The following is an 18,367-nucleotide window of genomic DNA, read 5'->3' as shown; positions in this document are numbered from 1 at the left end:
GAGGAGCAAGGAAGGCAACTGGGAGCAAGAAATAGAGGCTGGTGACAGGTGCCCCATCACTCACTTTTCCATGTTCTGCAGTAGAATGTCTGGCTCAGAGAGGAGCAGGTGAGTGACACCTGTCACCCATCCCGGTGCCCTCTTTTTCAATTGGGGACAGATGAGAGGTGACCCGCTCATACATGTACTGCACCATTGTATGAGTCGAGGAAGGAGTGAGGAGCGGGTCAGATCAATTACAAGGATTTATTATTTGACTGATTTGATCTGCACAAGTTCATTTGAGTTTAACATCTCACACAAATGCATTCATGAATCGTGGGTAAGACATAAGAAGGGATCAATTTGTGAGCAGGTAAAATCACAATTATTTTTTAGGTGGAGCCGAGAGAGCGTACATGCACTCTCTGCAAGGCCTGTTAGAATGAGTAAAGGACTTTGCTCCTGCATGCTGCTTACCATAGGTTGAAGGCAGTGTTGTTTATGTTTTGCTGCCTCCTAGCAGGGTTGGCAGCTGATAGGTCACTTCCTGTTCTTGGCTTAGGAGCACCGGCTAAGTACAGTTTAATTATGCCTGGACTGTGTTTCTGTTGTTTGGATGGTCTATTTTTTTGTTTCCCCTCTCGTGTGTGACAGTAAGCAATCCTGTTCACCCATGCAGTTCATGTTCCACGTTTGCTCTTCACTTGGTCATTACTTTACATAATCAATAAATACATTTAGTTGTGTCTTGTGTGTGTGTTTTGTATGTTTTTTGTGGCTTTATATAGCCTGAAATAGACCCAGGTATTGAATCCTCAACAGAGGCTCTCTCTGCACAGGGGGAGAGCCAATACTACAATAGTCACTGCACTCACCCTATAATGCTTTGCAGGCATTCCTTTTACAACACATTGTTTGCCCATAACTCAGACTGTGGTGGTCCTAGAACAATGGGACCACCACCAAAACATTCAGAACAATGTGCTCTTTCTGTCCATGTCATCTTCAGGGTCACACTAGGTTAGAGGGGGGGGCAAAAATATAAACTCTTCCACCATTAAATGTATATTTGAACTCTCTTAATGTTAGAGCTTTTGTGTTTAAAGGAATATAGTCTCCCCTTCCCCTTCCCCTTCCCCTTCCCCTTCCCCTTCCCCTTCCCCTTCCCCTTCCCCTTCCCCTTCCCCTTCCCCTCCCTAAGATGCTTGTGCCAATGCAGGTATCCTTGCAGTCTGGTGCAAGTGGAGTGCCCACTGCAACACCCATTGCACACCCCTCTGACGCAGAAAACTGTGTCAGAGGGACCCATATTTACAAGGAGGTATAATGCCACAAAAAGTGGCATTACACCTCCTTGTAACTATGGAGCAGTGGTTAGCGCACTGGAGCATCATGAAAAGTGACGCTCTTGTGGCATTAGGGGCTCTTAAATATGCCCCTATGATCACTATTGACTGAAGGATGATAATTGCCCCAAGACACAGCTAAATCAGTCTGCTCCACAGGGACATCTAGCCATGACCAGTGGTAGTGCACCTTCAGCTGAGGATTCCACCGGGACATCTAGCAATGACCAGTGGCACTGCACCTTCTACTATTGACTCTTGACTCTACAGGGACATCTAGTAATGACTTGCGACACTGCACCCTTGTGACGCTTACTCCACAATAAAATCACATGAAAAAAGAATGACAAAGAACATTGCAGTGTAAGCATAAAATCAGCCCCTTGACGGCATAGTATTTTACACAATTCAGACCTAGCAGGCCTTTTAAATATAACTATGACCTCTAGGGGCTGAATATATAGTTAAATGACCATGTTTCTTCCAAATTCTATTTTTGATGTGGACCTCTGTAGGGGCTATTTGGACCATTACAGTCTAATGCAAAGTTCATGAAGGAATACACAAACACAGTTCATTTCTGATAATGGTTTAATGTGTGGCATGGCTAAATATTTCAGCCATTTCACTGAGGACCTGGTACTTCTCTAGATCTTTCCGGGTTTGGGGGACATTCAAAGCTTTTGACGTCAGAAGTAGTTCTGGCAACGTTCTCTGACACTGTACTTTGAATGCTTTTGGCTCCACAGGGACATCTAGCCACGGTCAGTGGTACTGCACCTTCTGCTGCTGACTCTACATGGACATCTAGCCACAACCAGTGATATTGCACCTTCTGTTCTTGACAAAATATTAGCCGCAAATGTGACGCTAACGGGCCACTAATAAAGCTCCATATTGACAAGGTGGGGCAAACTAGGTTTGCCCCACCTTGTAAACCCTTTGCGCCACATCATGCATAATATCTGCACAATGTATGCAAAGAGGGTGTTCCCTCGTTAGAGGGTCGCTAAACATGGTGCAATGGAATCTACAAGATTCCATTGCGCCATTTCTACTGTCATTTTTAATGCCTGCTGGAAGCAGGTGTTAAAATGAGTCTCCCATTGATTTCAATGGGCCTCTTTAAACTATGCTGGATTAGCATACTTTTTTTTACGCTAATCCAGTATAGAGTTACAATAGCGTAAAAAAAATACACTGTTGCCCCTGACATGCGTCATGGTGCACCATATTGTAGATACGGCACTACCATGGTGGCGTTAGGGAATGCAAGGGGGCCGCAAGAAAAGTGGATCATCACTAGTGATGCGCCACTTTCTTGTAAATATGGCCATAAGTGAGCAGGGTAAATCTGTGGTCAACTATTCTTTCCTCCAGCTTCAAACCTTTAAAACTCTCTTTCTCCTGCATAGTATTGCTTTTAAACATGATTATATTACCTTTGCTAGATTACAATCAGTTCAAATTAGGCTACAAAGTTGGCATCGGACCCAATGTGCAAAATCTCATTTCACTTGCTTTGACTTCCCTCCATTGGGTGCCTGTTAAACAGAGCATTGTCTTTCAATTTCTATGGCTTGTGCATAAAGAGGCACATTTACTGGCATTCTGCACTGGGAGTTGCATCACATAAGTAACCAAATCTGCATAAAAGGTTTGTTTTTGATTGTGCTGAAAAGGTGCCTGAAAGTAATGCAAATCAGCACTCAGGGCTGCTTTATTTACTTTGCAAGAAGGGGACATTTCATGAGTGGTACATGGAATTTCTCATGTAACCATCCTTGGGTTTTTATGCATAACCCTATCTGCTAACAATAGTAGATAGGGCTTTGTGGAAAAAATAATGCCTCTTTGAAGCTTTTATTTCTCGTAGTGCTTTTCCACTTTGCGTGTATGCTGCACTGTTCAGCACACGTCCAAAGTGGGAAACGATTTAAAGTTAGACTAAGCATAGTATTTTGCACTAGAATGGAACCCTACCAATACAAAACCTATGCTGGACATTACGCAGACACCTTTTGCAGTATGGTGCAAAGGTCTGTGTGTGGTGCTAGGCAGAGAGCAGGATAGCGCTATGTCTTAGTAGCTATGGCACTTTCCTGCCCTGTTTGTCTCGTGTAGCACAGTGCACCAACTTTGGTTGCTGTGCTGCCTTGCAGGACACTCTAGTAAATCTGACACTAAGAAGTTTACTCTACAGTTGAGGCTTTTTTAGATATATTGATTCAAGTGGTACCATCCTTCATGTTCTTTGAGATCTAGAGATCAATCTTTGCTAATGGTCCCACGGTTTCACCACTCTACTCTTAGGGGTCAAGCGTTTTCCAAACCTGAGGCACAAAGATGGAGTAAGCTACCAGTTCAGACGAGGAAAGAGACTGACCTCCTTAAGTTAGGGAAAACCTTTAAAACCTTACTATTGCATCAAACATCTTAATCAGCAGGGGTGGCAGGTTACACTGTACTAATGACATTAGCAGAAACAGTAACACCTATTATTCAAGCTCAAAGAAGTGATTAATTCTATTTTCCATAAATTATTTTCCAGCTTCACTGTCGCATTTGGTCCAAGGCTTTCTTGCTAGTATTTAATTTTCAATACAAAATGAGGTTTGCAGTCACTTTTTTAGCTCGCCCATTTTATCAAGCTTTCCCTTCCTTTGCCTTCCTTTTGCGTTTTTATAAGCTTCTGTGTGAACAGTGAAGACAGCGGCTTATCTGCAATGCTTTGGTGTCATTAGAAATTATCAGAGAACAGTGAGGTTTGTAATTACTTGTGTCACCCTAGTCTCATGTCCCTGTGTGTTTTTCCAAATAACCAGTTATTATTTAAGGAAACTAGTAGATCTTGGTCAAGCAGAAGGATCGATGGCTTTGAAATCCTTTGTAAAGCTGTGTTATTGGAATCCCTGAAAAATCATAGAGCTGTATATTTTAAAGCTCTGGATAAAGCTTTGGGTAAAGCAAGACAACGACCAGCACCCGTCAACACCTGAAGCAGAATATTTATGTTTTTTGCATAATTTTCTTTTTAGGTCTTACCTTAGACAGTGAATGCACTGTCACTTGCGAGGCATTTTGTTTACATACAGAAGACTTAAAGCCTACTTATTGCTTACCATTTGTTTGCTTCACCGTAACATCATTCTTATTTCCTTGGTCAGCAAGTGCTAGTTTCACTTCCTCTTTGTGTATTTGTCCTTCCCATCGAGCATGGCCTAAGTAACTCTTACTTGTCCAGAGCCCTTCCACTGCTTGAGCTTTCTGAGCTACTTTTATTCTTTTAGTGGCAGCATTCCGTAAGAGTGCATGTGTTTGCAGGTGTCTCTCTCCCACTCCCACCCCCATCTTGCATGATTGCTTGCACCCGCTCCGTCCATTCGACCCCTTCTTGCATTCTGTTGTTGCTCTCTTTCATTTCTCCCACCCCATCCCTATTCCATTGTTGCTTGGCCCTCTTCCTCCTCCCCCTCCCATATTCTGTTGTTGTTGCTTGCCCCAATGCCTTTCATCCCCTCTCTCAAGCCATTGGTCCAAATTTATGTTTCAGCATGTACTCTGTTCATGTAATCCTAGGGGCTCATAATTAGGAATTCTGCGAATAGTCCAGAATCACAAAACCATCCTTGTGCATGGGGCACTTTCACAACATACAGGGTATCACACATTTACAGAAACCATGGTGGAAGTCCAGTCAGCCTACAGGTGCCATTATCTGCCAGTAGTCTAGGCTTTCCAGGTTATGTAATGCCTCAAGGTTAAACGGAAAATTAATGGTTGCCCCTAAGAAAGAAGGACAAATACAGCTCCAAGAGATAGCACAGTTGAGCATGTTTTGGTATATGTTGTAACGCAGGCACCAGAGTATTCATTGGCCTCATGCATGTGGCTCTGATTGTTGGTAGACACTTTTGTCTATAATTCAAAATTCAAATACAAGTTTAGAAAAAGCATCTTAATGGACCAATTATCACCTGGTATCTTTGTTAAATGGCTGACAATACCCCAATCTCACCAAACTTTAGGCCACTACAAAACATTGACAAAACATTGACAGAAATACAAAACATTGACAATGGGGCATTGGCAATTGGGTTCTGGGTTGAACAAACATTAAAGGTCTCATTTTGTGTTCGGCAGATGGGAAAGCCTGTCTGCCAAACTCCTGACAGGGTGGCCGCTGTTCTAGTGGAAACCACCCCAACAGACCTATTAGGTGTTTCCCACTAAGCTGATGGGCAGAACCCTCGGTTTCCACCTGTCAGCCAACTTGGAAACAGGTAGCAGCATTTTCTCCAGCTCGTAATCGAGCTGGCAGCAATGCTGTCATCTGCAGGGTGCACCAGCAGACACTGAAGGTTGCAATGGTACTGGGCAGGGGGAACCCTGCACTGCCCATGCCAAGTGCATGGGCAGTGCAGGGGCCCCTCTGTGGCTCCCTGAACCTGTTCTCCACCAGCCTGGCAGAGAAAGAGGTGGTAATGCAGCACTGTCCTGGCGGATTGCAACCTCTTCCCACCATCAACCTGTCGGGATCACTGATCTCGGTGTAGACAGCAGAACCCTGGAGGTCTGACTGCCAGTGTCTTTATGTGGCAGTCGGACCGCCACAGCAGCGGCAGACCTGACTGAGGCCCTAAGTAATATTTAATTATGTTTCCTTAACAACCAAACTCTTCAATGCCTATAAAATATACCAAGGTGGGAAATGGTTTCTGGTTTACTAGACAGGAGTAGTGGTCCATCATTGAAGTGGTTTCCTACATTTTGTTTTCTAAACTAATTGTGGATTTCCAGTTTATTTCTCTGCCTTCCCACATTTAGTTGTCATTGTTTGCCCCATGTCTTCTGCCCCCTCCTACATAGTGTTGTTGCCTGCCCCATCCCTCACCCCAACACATTCCATTGTTGCTTGCCCACATCCCTTCCTACCCTCCCACATTCTGTTGTTGTTGTTTGCCCTGTCACTCCTTCCTCCTCCTGCTTTCCATTGTTGCTTGACCCCATCCCGCTCCAACATTACATTGTTGTGGCTTGCCCCTGTCCCTCCAACATCATCCTGCATTATTATGTGGCATGCCCCCACCAGTTCCTGCATTGTGTTGCTTGTCCTGCTCCTGGCACCTGAAAAAAGCATTATGATGTGGGCAGTGCTGGCCACATAATAGTGATTTCTTTCCTAACTTTCAGTCATGCTGCACAGCAGCCACACTGCTGTACAATATGGCAAAAAACAATTGTCAAAGCCAGTAAGTCTTGCATGGGTGGGATCTATTGGCTTTACCAATGCTTGTTCCTTTATTGACAGTGAGTGTTATGTCTTTAGGACATAGAATGTTCTTTTGTTGACACTCTTGTTTTGTTTGGGTTCAAGCGTGGGGATTCCATTCCAGGACAGTTTATTGCTGGCTGGAAGGGAAGAACCACGCTTGGACCATGACTATAATAAACATGAGATAATCCATTTAAAAGAGTCAGGAGTCCGCTACACATGACCATCATAATAGCCATGCTTATCTGTTAGAAATTGGGGGCCTTGTTTATGGGTTTTAGCCAGAGGGCAGCACAACAAGTCACTTTGCTGCGCTGCCTTGCGTCAAAAGGAAAGGGCAGAAATGCACTGTATTAATGATATATGGCACGATCCTGTCCCTTCTGCATGAGCCAATGCACAAATTTGGTGCCTAGTGCCAATGCAGGCAGCCTTGCACCATGGTTCAAGGGTGTCTGCGTTGTTGGCACGATTCCTTATGTGTGGGAAGAGATACCTTCCTGCACAAAAGCAATCAATGGACACATTTTACTCTTTCCATGTGTGCTGCAGAATGAGAAATAAAGTTATTTTTCCTCGTTACACCTCCTCTGGGAAGGCGCACAGTTTTGATGCATTCCCAAGTTTACAGATCCTTGTAAGTCTGGGAATGTGTCAAAACCCATTAGTGTTGTGTGGGAAAACCCACCACAATGCCCATGGAAGGCCTCCTTGACGTAGAGGAAGGCAATGCTTTGCCTTACTCTAAATCTGTGAGGCCATGCAAAGCCACACAGGTTGGCTTTGCGTCATGTAATAGATATGATTGAGAGGCCTGGTGTAAGGAAATGCCTCCTTGGCATGGTTACCCCCTGACTTTTTGTCTTTGCTGATGCCAAGTTATGATTTGAAAGTGTGCTGAGGCCTGCTAACCAGGCCCCAGCACCAGTGTTCTTTCTCTAACCTGTACCTTTGTTTCCACAATTGGCACACCCTGGCATCCAGGTAAGTCCCTTGTAACTGGTACCCCTGGTACCAAGGGCCCTGATGCCAGGGAAGGTCTGTAAGGGCTGCAGCATGTCTTATGCCACCCCGGTGACCACTCCCTCAGCACAGACACACTGCTTGCCAGCTTGTGTGCGCTGGTGGGGAGAAAATGACTAAGTCGACATGGCACTCCCCTCAGGGTGCCATGCCAACCTCACACTGCCTATGGCATAGATCAGTCACCCCTCTAGCAGGCCTTACAGCCCTAAGGCAGGGTGCACTATACCACAGGTGAGGGCATAGGTGCATGAGCACTATGCCTCTACAGTGCCTAAGTAAAACCTTAGACATTGTAAGTGCAGGGTAGAAATAAGAGTATATGGTCTGGGAGTCTGTCATACACGAACTCCACAGCACCATAATGGCTACACTAAAAACTGGGAAGTTTGGTATCAAACTTCTCAGCACAATAAATGCACACTGTTGCCAGTGTACATTTTATTGTGAAATACACCCCAGAGGGCATCTTAGAGATGCCCCCTGAAAACATACCCGACTTCCAGTGTGGGCTGACTAGTTTTACCAGCCTGCCACACACCAGACATGTTGCTGTCCACATGGGGAGAGTGCCTTTGTCACTCTGTGGCTAGTAACAGCCTGTACTGGGTGGAGGTGCTTCTCACCTCCCCCTGCAGGAACTGTACCACCTGGCGGTGAGCCTCAAAGGCCCACCCCCTTTGTTACAGCACCCAAAGGCACTCCAGCTAGTGGAGATGCCCGCCCCCTCCGGCCACGGCCCCACTTTTGGCAGCAAGGCCGGAGGAGATAATGAGAAAAACAAGGAGGAGTCACTGGCCAGTCAGGACAGCCCCTAAGGTGTCCTGAGCTGAGGTGACTCTGACTTTAGAGAAATCCTCCATCTTGCAGATGGAGGATTCCCCCAATAGGATTAGGGATGTGCCCCACTCCCCTCAGGGAGGAGGCACAAAGAGGGTGTAGCCACCCGTCAGGGCTAGTAGCCATTGGCTACTAACCCCCCAGACCTAAACACACCCCTAAATTGAGTATTTAGGGGCTCCCAGAACCTAGCAAGATAGATTCCTGCAACCTGAAGACGAAGAAGGTCTGCTGACCTCAAAGCCAACTGCTTTGGCCCCAGCACTACCGGCCTGTCTCCCCACTTCAAGACAAACTGCAACAGCGACGCGTTCCACAGGGTCCAGCGACCTCTGAAGCCTCAGAGGACTACCCTGCATGTAAAAGGACCAAGAACTTCCGAGGACAGCGGCTCTGCTCCAAAGAAGAAATATCTTTGCAACAAAGAAGCAACTTTTAAAGACAACACGTTTCCCACCGGAAGCGTGAGACTTTGCACTCTGCACCCGATGCCCCCGGTTTGACCTGCGGAGAAACAACACTACAGGGAGGACTCCCCGGCAACTGCGACCCTGTGACTAGCCAGAGTTGACCCCTCTCAGTCCCCCCAGCGACGCCTGCAGAGGGTATCCAGAGGCTCACCCTGACCACGACTGCCTGCTGCTAAGAACCCGACGCCTGGTAAAGACACTGCACCCGCAGCCCCCAGGACCTGAAGGATCCGGCCTCCAGTGCAGAAGCACCCCCAGGTGGCCCTCTCCCTTGCCCAGGTGGTGGCTACCCCGAGGAGCCCCCCCCCTTGTCTGCCTGCTTCGCTGAAGAGACCCCTGGGTCTCCCATTGAACTCCATTGCCGCTGAGGGTGTACCTTTTGTGCTAACTTGTGTCCCCCCCAGTGCCCTACAAAACCCCCCTGGTCTGCCCTCCGAAGACGTGGGTACTTACCTGCTGGCAGACTGGAACCGGGGCACCCCCTTCTCCATTGAAGCCTATGTGTTTGGGCACCACTTTGACCTCTGCACCTGACCGGCCCTGAGCTGCTGGTGTGGTAACTTTGGGGTTGTCCTGAACCCCCAACGGTGGGCCACCTTGGACCCAACTTTGAACCCTGTAGGTGGTTTACTTACCTGCAAAATTAACAAACACTTACCTCCCCCAGGAACTGTTGAAAATTGCACTGTCTAGTTTTAAAATAGCTTATTGCCATTTTTGTGAAAACTGTACATGCTATTTGGCTGATTCAATGTTCCTAAGTTACTTAAGTGAAATACCTCTCATTTGAAGTATTACTTGTAAATCTTGAACCTGTGGTTCTTAAAATAAACTAAGAAAATATATTTTTCTATACAAAAACCTATTGGCTTGGAATTGTCTTTGAGTGTGTGTTCCTCATTTATTGCCTGTGTGTGTACAACAAATGCTTAACACAACCCTCTGATAAGCCTACTGCTCGACCACACTACCACAAAATAGAGCATTAGAATTATCTCTTTTTGCCACTATCTTACCTCTAAGGGGAACCCTTGGACTCTGTGCATGCCATTTCTTACTTTGAAATAGTACATACAGAGCCAACTTCCTACACCTGGTCCATCGGAGCATCGTAACAAATGTAAAGGAGGCCCTTAGCCTCTAGTTAGCAGAGATTTGAACCCTGTCCATGTAGGGACCACAATCATAGTCAGGGTTACACTCCCTAAATGAACCTCTGGTCACCCTCTGGTAGCCTGGCACAGAGCAGTCAGGCTTAACATACGAAGCAATGTGTAAAGTATTTGTGAAACACACGCACACAGTAACAGAATGAAAACACCACAAAAACTCTACACCAGTTTCGAAAAATAGAGTATATTTACCTGACTAAAATGAGACAAAAGCGACAAAAATCGTTTGAGTAGTTCATTACATATTACTTTTTAGGAATAAATGCCAAAGCAGTGCTTGTCAATATATAAGCATTTACCTGATACCGAAACAAATAGTTCTCACAATATTCTTTGGTACAAGTTGCTTGGTTGATTTGCACTGGCTGTGGGGAAGCACAGGTCAACTATACATGTTCCCTCCCTGGGTCCCGGTACTCCACAGTACCATGCTGGCAGGTCCACCGACTCCAAATGCTAGTACTATGGTCGGAGTTGGACACTGCGGGGTGTTGGAGGGGCCGATGCTATTGTACACTTTTGTCTTCCTGGAAGGGGCAAAAACAGTTGATGATTCTTGCGTCTTTGGTCCTCCCTTGGTTACCGGGGTAATGCATCGCAGAGAGAGAGGGCGGTGCTGGAAGACGCTCACAAGGGAGATGTGCCAATATCCAGCAATACATGTCTCTGGGATTCTTGCGGGAAATAACTGGTGGTCGGGCCAAGACAGCTCACGGGGCGCTGAATCTCTTCAAGTGAATCACTGTTTTTGTAGCAGATCAGGCTACCATTCAGACACGCTCTGATCCTTGTCCACAGCCATCTGTTGGACTCACAAAGGGCAGAGTCTTATGTCAGTGACTTCAAGGTGACATTTTTGATGGCCCTGAGTTTTTTTAACAGGGGGCAAGCCAGCAAGCCCTTGGACATGTTGTGGGTTTACTCATTTGCCCTTACCTGGGCAGAGATCATAAGACAGCAGGGCAGCAAAGAAATGCAGAGAAGCAGTTCCTGGGAACAATCAGTCCTGGCAGAGTGGCAATCCTTACAGTACAGCAGACTTTACTTCAGCAGAGTTCTGTCCAGCTCCAGTAGTGTGCTGATTTCAGGGGATCAGAGCTCCAGTACTTATACCCAAAAACACCTTTGATGTGGGGGAGGACTTCAAAGGATCACTCTGAAGTGTACAGGCCCCGGCTTCAGCCCAGCCATAGCTCCAGACTATCAGTGGGGGGTAATCAGCCCTTTGTGTGGGGCTCAGACCACTACCCTTTGAAGTTTATGTGAGCCCTTCCCATCCTTTCTGCTTAGGAAATGCTGATTAGTATGCAGGTGAATGCAGATACAGTTGAGTCTCCTGTGTTGTGGGTGTCTGAAGGGAATGCACAAATGTAGCTGTCACCTGGCCCAGACCGGACGTATATTGGAGACAGGCTGTCAGGCACAAAGAGCAGTAAGAGCAGAGAAATGCCCACTTTCTAAAAGTGGCATTTCTAGAACAGTAATAATAAACCTGAATTTACCAGTTAAGAGGATTAGTCATTACCATTCCATTGGTATGAAAATCAAGCAGATACTCTTTTCTACGCAGGAATTACAGCTTGAAAGTATACTAAGGAATTCCCAATGCTGGCCTGCGAGAGGAGCAAGCCTCACAGTAATGAAAAATTACTTTGGGAGTTTTTCATTACCATGGCATGTAAAACTTAAAAGTACATGTCCAGCCTTTTATCTACATGGCACCCTGTCCTATAGACTACCTAAGGCCTACCTTAGAGGTGGCTAATATGTAACAAAAGGAGAGTTTAAGGCTTGGCAAGGGGATTCTAATGCTATGTTGAAGTGGCAGTGAAACTGCACACACACAGACTCTGCACTGGAAGGCCTGATACATGTTTACAGGGCTACTTAAGTGGGTGGCACAACCAGTGCTGCAGGCCCACTAGTAGTATTTAATTAACAGGCCCTGGGTATAAGGAACATCACTTTACAGGAGACTTACAAGTAAGTTAAATATGACAGTTGTGGATACACCAATGTTACCATGTTTAGAGGGAAAGCACATGCACTTCAGCACTGGTTAATAATGGTAAAGTTCTCAGAATCCTAAGGCCAACAAAGAGATACAGCAACAGAACATGAGGTGAAAGGCGAAACCTTTGGGGTAAAAACACCCTATGGATACCAGGTCTAACACTGTATTTACTGCTACCTTTGTCATATCAGCAGATATCATATTTCTACTTTCCTCTCATGCATTCTGTTACATGCTAGCTTCCCTTGAAATATGCAAATTACTTCATTTCCAAGCAAATCTTCATAGTAAATAAACATCAATAATCCTTAAAAATGAACTTGAAAGCTGCACATAACCTAATGTCTGAAGCATTTTAACCTCTGTGTGCCTCATGACAAGTTATGTGGCGCCCTCAAGGTAATGCCACTCTACCAGACTATGAACTGGTCAGTGTTCACGTACCTATAATTACTGGGTGTAGGAACACTGGACTAAAATCCACACCCAGTAATGCCACTAGGATCAGGAGGCTGCGACAGTAAGCACAGCCTAAGCCCGGACTCCACTGACTCACTGCCAAAGCACAGGCAGCATGCAGTGCACCCCCTAGCAATGCCATACCATGATCTATCCCCTCTGTCCCTCTCTACCCATTGTGGCCCACCTGCTAATTTGTGCCATCTGTTCAGAGCAGGTGGTGAATTCCAGCCAATGCATCTCTGGACTCTGGAATAATGACTGGAAAGGGACCGGATATTCACAGGTTTCATGGTTATTTATTCATTCAGGGGACAAATACTCATAATTACTGGATTGGAGCATTACTGTTCCAAAACTTATCTCCCTATCATAAACACAACATACTTATAAGAGGGTCTTATAACCCTTCTCAGTACAAAGCTGGTTACAATTATGTCTTCTATAGTTAATTCAGCATCTGGCTTACAAGTGACTCAACTGCATAATTCTGCTAGACTGATGATAAATAAAAATGAGCACAATATGTCATCAAAATCAACAGTGACGGAGTCCAAGGTAGCCACACAAACTTACCACTTTATTATTATTCTAAAGCCCGCTTCAGAATGGCCACTGGATCCTGTTATCATGAGATTCCAATCCACCCTACCTGAGCTTGAATCAACAGCACGTTAGCATTGCTGCCATCACAATGTGGACTAATGCATGCATTAAGGAGGCAAGACATTCCTTTTCTCCTGGGCAATGTGCCGCATTCCTCCACTGTCCATAATCACATAAGGATCATCATGCACAGATCAATTAGAAGATCTTAATAGTCCTTAAGTATGTGTGCATGCATGCCCACTCTGACCGTGAAGCATAACGTAGTTGGAATGCCGCTCTCACTTCACCATACAGCAAAGGGTACAAAGATGGATGCACCAGTTCAATGGTTGCGGGGCATGGACAAATAAAATATAATCCTGAAAAAGGGGACAAAACGACCAACAACATTTATCCATGCACATTTCAACTAACAATACATTTAGGGCCAGATGTATGAATCTGGCCCATTGCGATTCGGTAATTGCGATTTTTAAGAAATCGCAATTACCGACTCGCAAAGGGCCATGTATCACATTTGCGATTCAGTAATTGCGATTTCTTAAAAATCGCAAATGCAATTACCGAATCGTAAATTGCTATACTGGCCCCATTCGCAGCTATGGGCCAACAGGCCCATAGCTGCAAATTTTTTGCATTTCCTAAATTGCGATTTCTGAAACAGAAATCGCAATTTGGGAAATGCAAAGGGCCAGGGTGCTGGGGGCCTAAGGCCCCCTCTCCTGCACCCCAATTTTTTATTTTTGCACATGTAAAGTACACACGTGCCAAAAGGGTATGTGTGCTTTACATATTTAATTTAAAAATGCAGTTATACTGCATTTTTAAATTCTGCACCAGGTTACCACCTGGTTGCAGGTCATGGTATTTTGCAAGTGCAAAGTACCATTCTGCGAAAAATCGCAATTTGCGATTTTTTGCAGAATTGCTTTGCGACCTGGATTTTGCGAATCACAATTTTTGCGATTTTCATTTTTTGGTCTGCGAATGCAGTTGATGCATTGCAGACCCCGATTTTGCACTCGCAAACGGCCAATTTCGCTGTTTGCGAGTGCAAAATCAGTTGATACATCTGGCCCCTAGTTATCTATAGTCAGGGCCACTGGAATTATGCTACAGGGGTAGGCCAAATTATGCAGCAGGGTTAAATAAACTATACGGCAATAAAAGGCTTATTATGAAGCATTATGAGGCACATTTTGTTAGTACTACCTCATTATTTTGTCATTTTAAAACATGTTAACACAGTCTGGGTATTTATTGCACTTCATTAGTACCCGTGTAACACTTAAATATAGCAATAAGCTACAGAAAGGTGATCAGTCATCCTTTGCACAGGGCCTTCCACTGTGCAGCAATACGTGTCGCTGCATTTTTTGTAACTTTTGAACAGTTTGAGTTAGAAACAATTATTTGTTAAAGTCTGCAGATTATGCAGCAGAGGATGGTTTATGTGGCAAATGCGGCACATCTACAACTATGCGAAAATCGCAGTGGCCGCGCAATCACATAATTCCATTGGCTCTGTCTATAGTTTAGACATTCCTTTAAAATAATGTTAAAGAATGTTGAGACAATAAACTACACTTCCTTTAATTTAGAAACATAATATAAAAAAACTTGCAAGTGGGCAGCAATTTCTTGATTTAAATTAATGCAGTCTTTTTCCATAAAACTAAACCACTATAACTTAACTGTTTAAGAGAATTAATAATTTGCTTTTGGTAATGCCGGAATACAAGAGACAAAAATCGATGATCTTTACCGTTTCATAAGAAGGACGTTCAGTGTTGGAAGGTTTTATTGAATTTGTCACATTCTTTAAAACGTGTTTGAGAATAAAGAGCGAGATCGATATAACTGTACAATTCTGTAAATCACTATCAGTTAGGAAATAGGCACAAATCATTTCAGCACGTTTTTTTTTATTCTGCTCTGCTATAGCCCGCAGGGCTAATTGTGTTTCTATTGTTAGGTGCTTATAAAAAACAGTAAGCCACCTGAGCCAAAAATGGGTATGAGTCACTGTTAAGAATTTTTGTGCATTTATGTTTTCTGCAATAGTTGCAACATGCAGATGCACAATGTGATTATACTCATGAATATATACATGTAAACACTGATATAATGCTATTGACCAATGTTAACTAGGCCTCCATTAAAACCTGGGAGCCATCTTATTCAAGATGGATGTCATCCTTGTTTATTTCTGCAGCACACATTCAAACAGATCTGTTATTGTTTATTTTCATTGTAATTGCTCATGCTGTTCTTGATGAATCGTCCCCAGTGCAATACAAAACTGTAACAGTCTCAAGGACCTTCCGCAAGTTCTCTGTACGATATTCTTTCATAATAATCAGTGGTTGTTCTTGTAAATAGTTTGTTCTACCATCTTCGGGTGACATTAGCCTAGAGTGGGCAGAATAATTATATTATTTAAAAGGAGAGTACTTAGGTGCCAAGACAATTTGACGTTTAATTAGGTTGTACTCCGATTTCCTAAACAAAGATACTTTTACTCACACCACAGTGATTCTGCAGTTCTGTTAATTTAATATGTTAAAATAATTTATAAAAATCCTTGATTTTGAGGGTGAGCCAGAAGACTTTCCTGAAGACTTAGATGCTGCTATGGATTCTGACTAATTTTCAGATTTGGGACCTCTCAGTATTGCCCTACTCACTGAGAGCCTTTATGGAAATGACTCATTTGAAATTTGTAATAAAACCCTTTAACTATTCTACTCATCTGGAACTCAGTTATAGAGTGGGCCCTTTTAGTTAATTGAATGTAGTTTCTGATTTTTAATGTGTGGGAATGTGCTTCAACGCAGGGACATATTACTTCATGAAATTGAGTTTTAACACCATCTCCAATTCATTGAATTGTGCACATTTTGATTGAGGTAAATTTTGAGGTGCCATAATTGTGGGATCCCCTGGACCTACATCATATCACATTTCATACCTATGACGGCACATCTGAACAAACTCCTGAAATCATCAGCATTTTTCCTTCACGTAATGCTATTCTATAAGACACTCCGAGTCAAAAAGTTATGACCTCATCAAAAGGACACAATTCACAAACAGGGAATGAAACTGCAGCCATTCCACACCCCTCCAAGAACAAGCACAATCATACTCTAGCCCAATCCTCAGCCAGAGGAAGTAGAACTAAAGGAGCCCTACACCGTATATAAGCCTAGGCAATACATTCTTCGAGCAGCTCTAAAGAGATCCCAAATGCAGAGTCAACTAAATAAAGTAAATTGATGTTCTCAATAGGGTATATGTTGAGAACGTGTAGACAGAGAATAAATAAAATGTATTAAACTCCTTATTACAAGTGATCTCTTACTTTGTATGCAGGCCACAACAGGCCTGTGAAGTGACCCAGTGCAGAAGGAGAGAAGCATCTGGAACTCCAGGGCGATCAGCCAGCGCATTATCTGGAAACCTGAGAAGAGAGGAAAGACAATGTCAGAGAGGGAGAATATCTGAAAAGGAAAAAGGAGAAGAAAAGGGAAAAACACCAGAATGGGGAAATGGGTGGTTGGACAAGCAAACACGGAAAGGCGAGCAGCAACATTAAAAAGGGACTGGGTTTTCCAGGTTAGGGATGTAGAGGAAACAGAGAGAGCATGAGAAGATCAGCAGAGATTGAATGGATGTGGTGGCAGGAGCAAATGCCTGAGATCACGAACCCAGAGGCTAGCACTTGTATCGGCGTGGAGGAGAGTGAGGAGAACTCTGAGGGCGTGTGAATGGAAGACTGGTGGGCATCGTCGGCAGAGGCTCAATAGCATCCCAGGTGAGTGAAGAAAGCTTGTGAGAACATTTTCTTTCCTCTTTAATTCTTTTAGAGGAGTCAGTTTTTTCCTTTATATTCGTTCTTGTTTTCTTTCGTCTCTCACTTTTCCCCATGAACTCATAAACCCAGAGGGCGTGAAAACAGGACTGCCATGACCCTGTACCATTTATTTAAGTGGAGCTGCAGTCTAATCTACCCAATATATGAAAACATTTACCACATTGTTGGGAAAATCTTTCTTTTCCCGCCTCTCAGATGAAGGGAGAACAGTACGTTATCACAAAGGTTAAGCACTCCGGGGTGGACTAAATCACTGCTAGGGGCTTAGAGGAAAGTGTAGGTATCAGACAGAGAGTTCTGGGTGAGAAAAAGAAGACGATCATTGTCCATGGTGGTTGGACCAGAAAGTGACTTAAGGAAAGGGACTGTGTTCCGTTTATGCAACGCAACATGGTGCAAACTTAAGTGAGATTTATGACGCTATACAAAATCACCTTGCATGGCCCTGCATGGCTTCATAGATGTCTAGTAATGTAACGCAACACAAATTGCTGTGTTACATTACTCTACACCAGAGAACGTTTCCATGGGTGTTGCATGCGTGTTCTCACAAAACATCCATGGATTTTGACACATTCCCAGATTTACAAAAACTTGCAAACCTGAGAATGTGCCAAAAATATCCACCTCCCCAGCAAAGGTCAACAAGGAGAAATATGTTTATTCCTCCTTGTTTATTCTTCTTTCTAGGTGTGCTACATCCAAAGATGAAAAAGTCTCAGTATTGTTTTTGTGGAGGAAGGTGCCCCACCTGCACAAAAACAATCCTTCATTCAACGCATGCACCCTTGCACCAAGGTGCAAGGATGCCTGTGTTGGCGCTATGTTGACAAAAGGGCACCAGTGCAGGGAGAAAGGACAGGAATTAACTGTATTGGATAGATACCGTGCACTCTTGCCCTTTCCCTGTGACTCAGGGCAGTGCAGGAAGGCAACTTGCTGCACCTCCCTTTGTCACAAAGCCCATAATTCTGGGCATAAGTGTCTAATTTCTGTTATTCAAAGATCTATGCAATAAACCACCATTTCTAACCGCAAGCCTACAACGGTTCTGAAGCCTTATTAATGACCTCCCTAGAACAAGGCCCTTGAACCATCCTAACATCTTTAGGAGTTTTTGCCCCTGTTGGACTCAGCAGAGTTGCATCTCCTATATCTGAATATCAGTTGTTGGCCTGTATGTCATCTTTTTGTAGGCCACAGTGAGTTTGAGTTCTTCAAGTGAGGGAGACATGGGCTCTAGGATCTTTGGGAGGAATCAAGGACAAGAGCATACATCTTGTGGCAGTAGAAAATATAC

The 18,367-nt window shown here is 44.2% G+C and overlaps 1 protein-coding gene across 1 annotated transcript in view; it reads left to right on the top strand.

Moving 5' to 3' along the window:
- The first annotated feature begins 16,837 nt into the window (after positions 1-16,837).
- The window catches only part of MRAP2 (melanocortin 2 receptor accessory protein 2), a 192,568-nt gene continuing 191,038 nt past the window's right edge, over positions 16,838-18,367 (top strand). Inside the window, exon 1 of the mRNA XM_069236615.1 lies at positions 16,838-16,934. Within this exon, the coding sequence (XP_069092716.1) occupies positions 16,838-16,934 (97 nt within the window). The remainder of the gene's footprint in view (positions 16,935-18,367) is intronic.

Source organism: Pleurodeles waltl, chromosome 5 (assembly GCF_031143425.1).
Source record: "Pleurodeles waltl isolate 20211129_DDA chromosome 5, aPleWal1.hap1.20221129, whole genome shotgun sequence".
NCBI lineage: Eukaryota > Metazoa > Chordata > Amphibia > Caudata > Salamandridae > Pleurodeles > Pleurodeles waltl.
The sequence above is the reverse complement of the archived record's forward strand: the minus strand, read 5'-3'. Positions and strand labels throughout refer to the sequence as shown.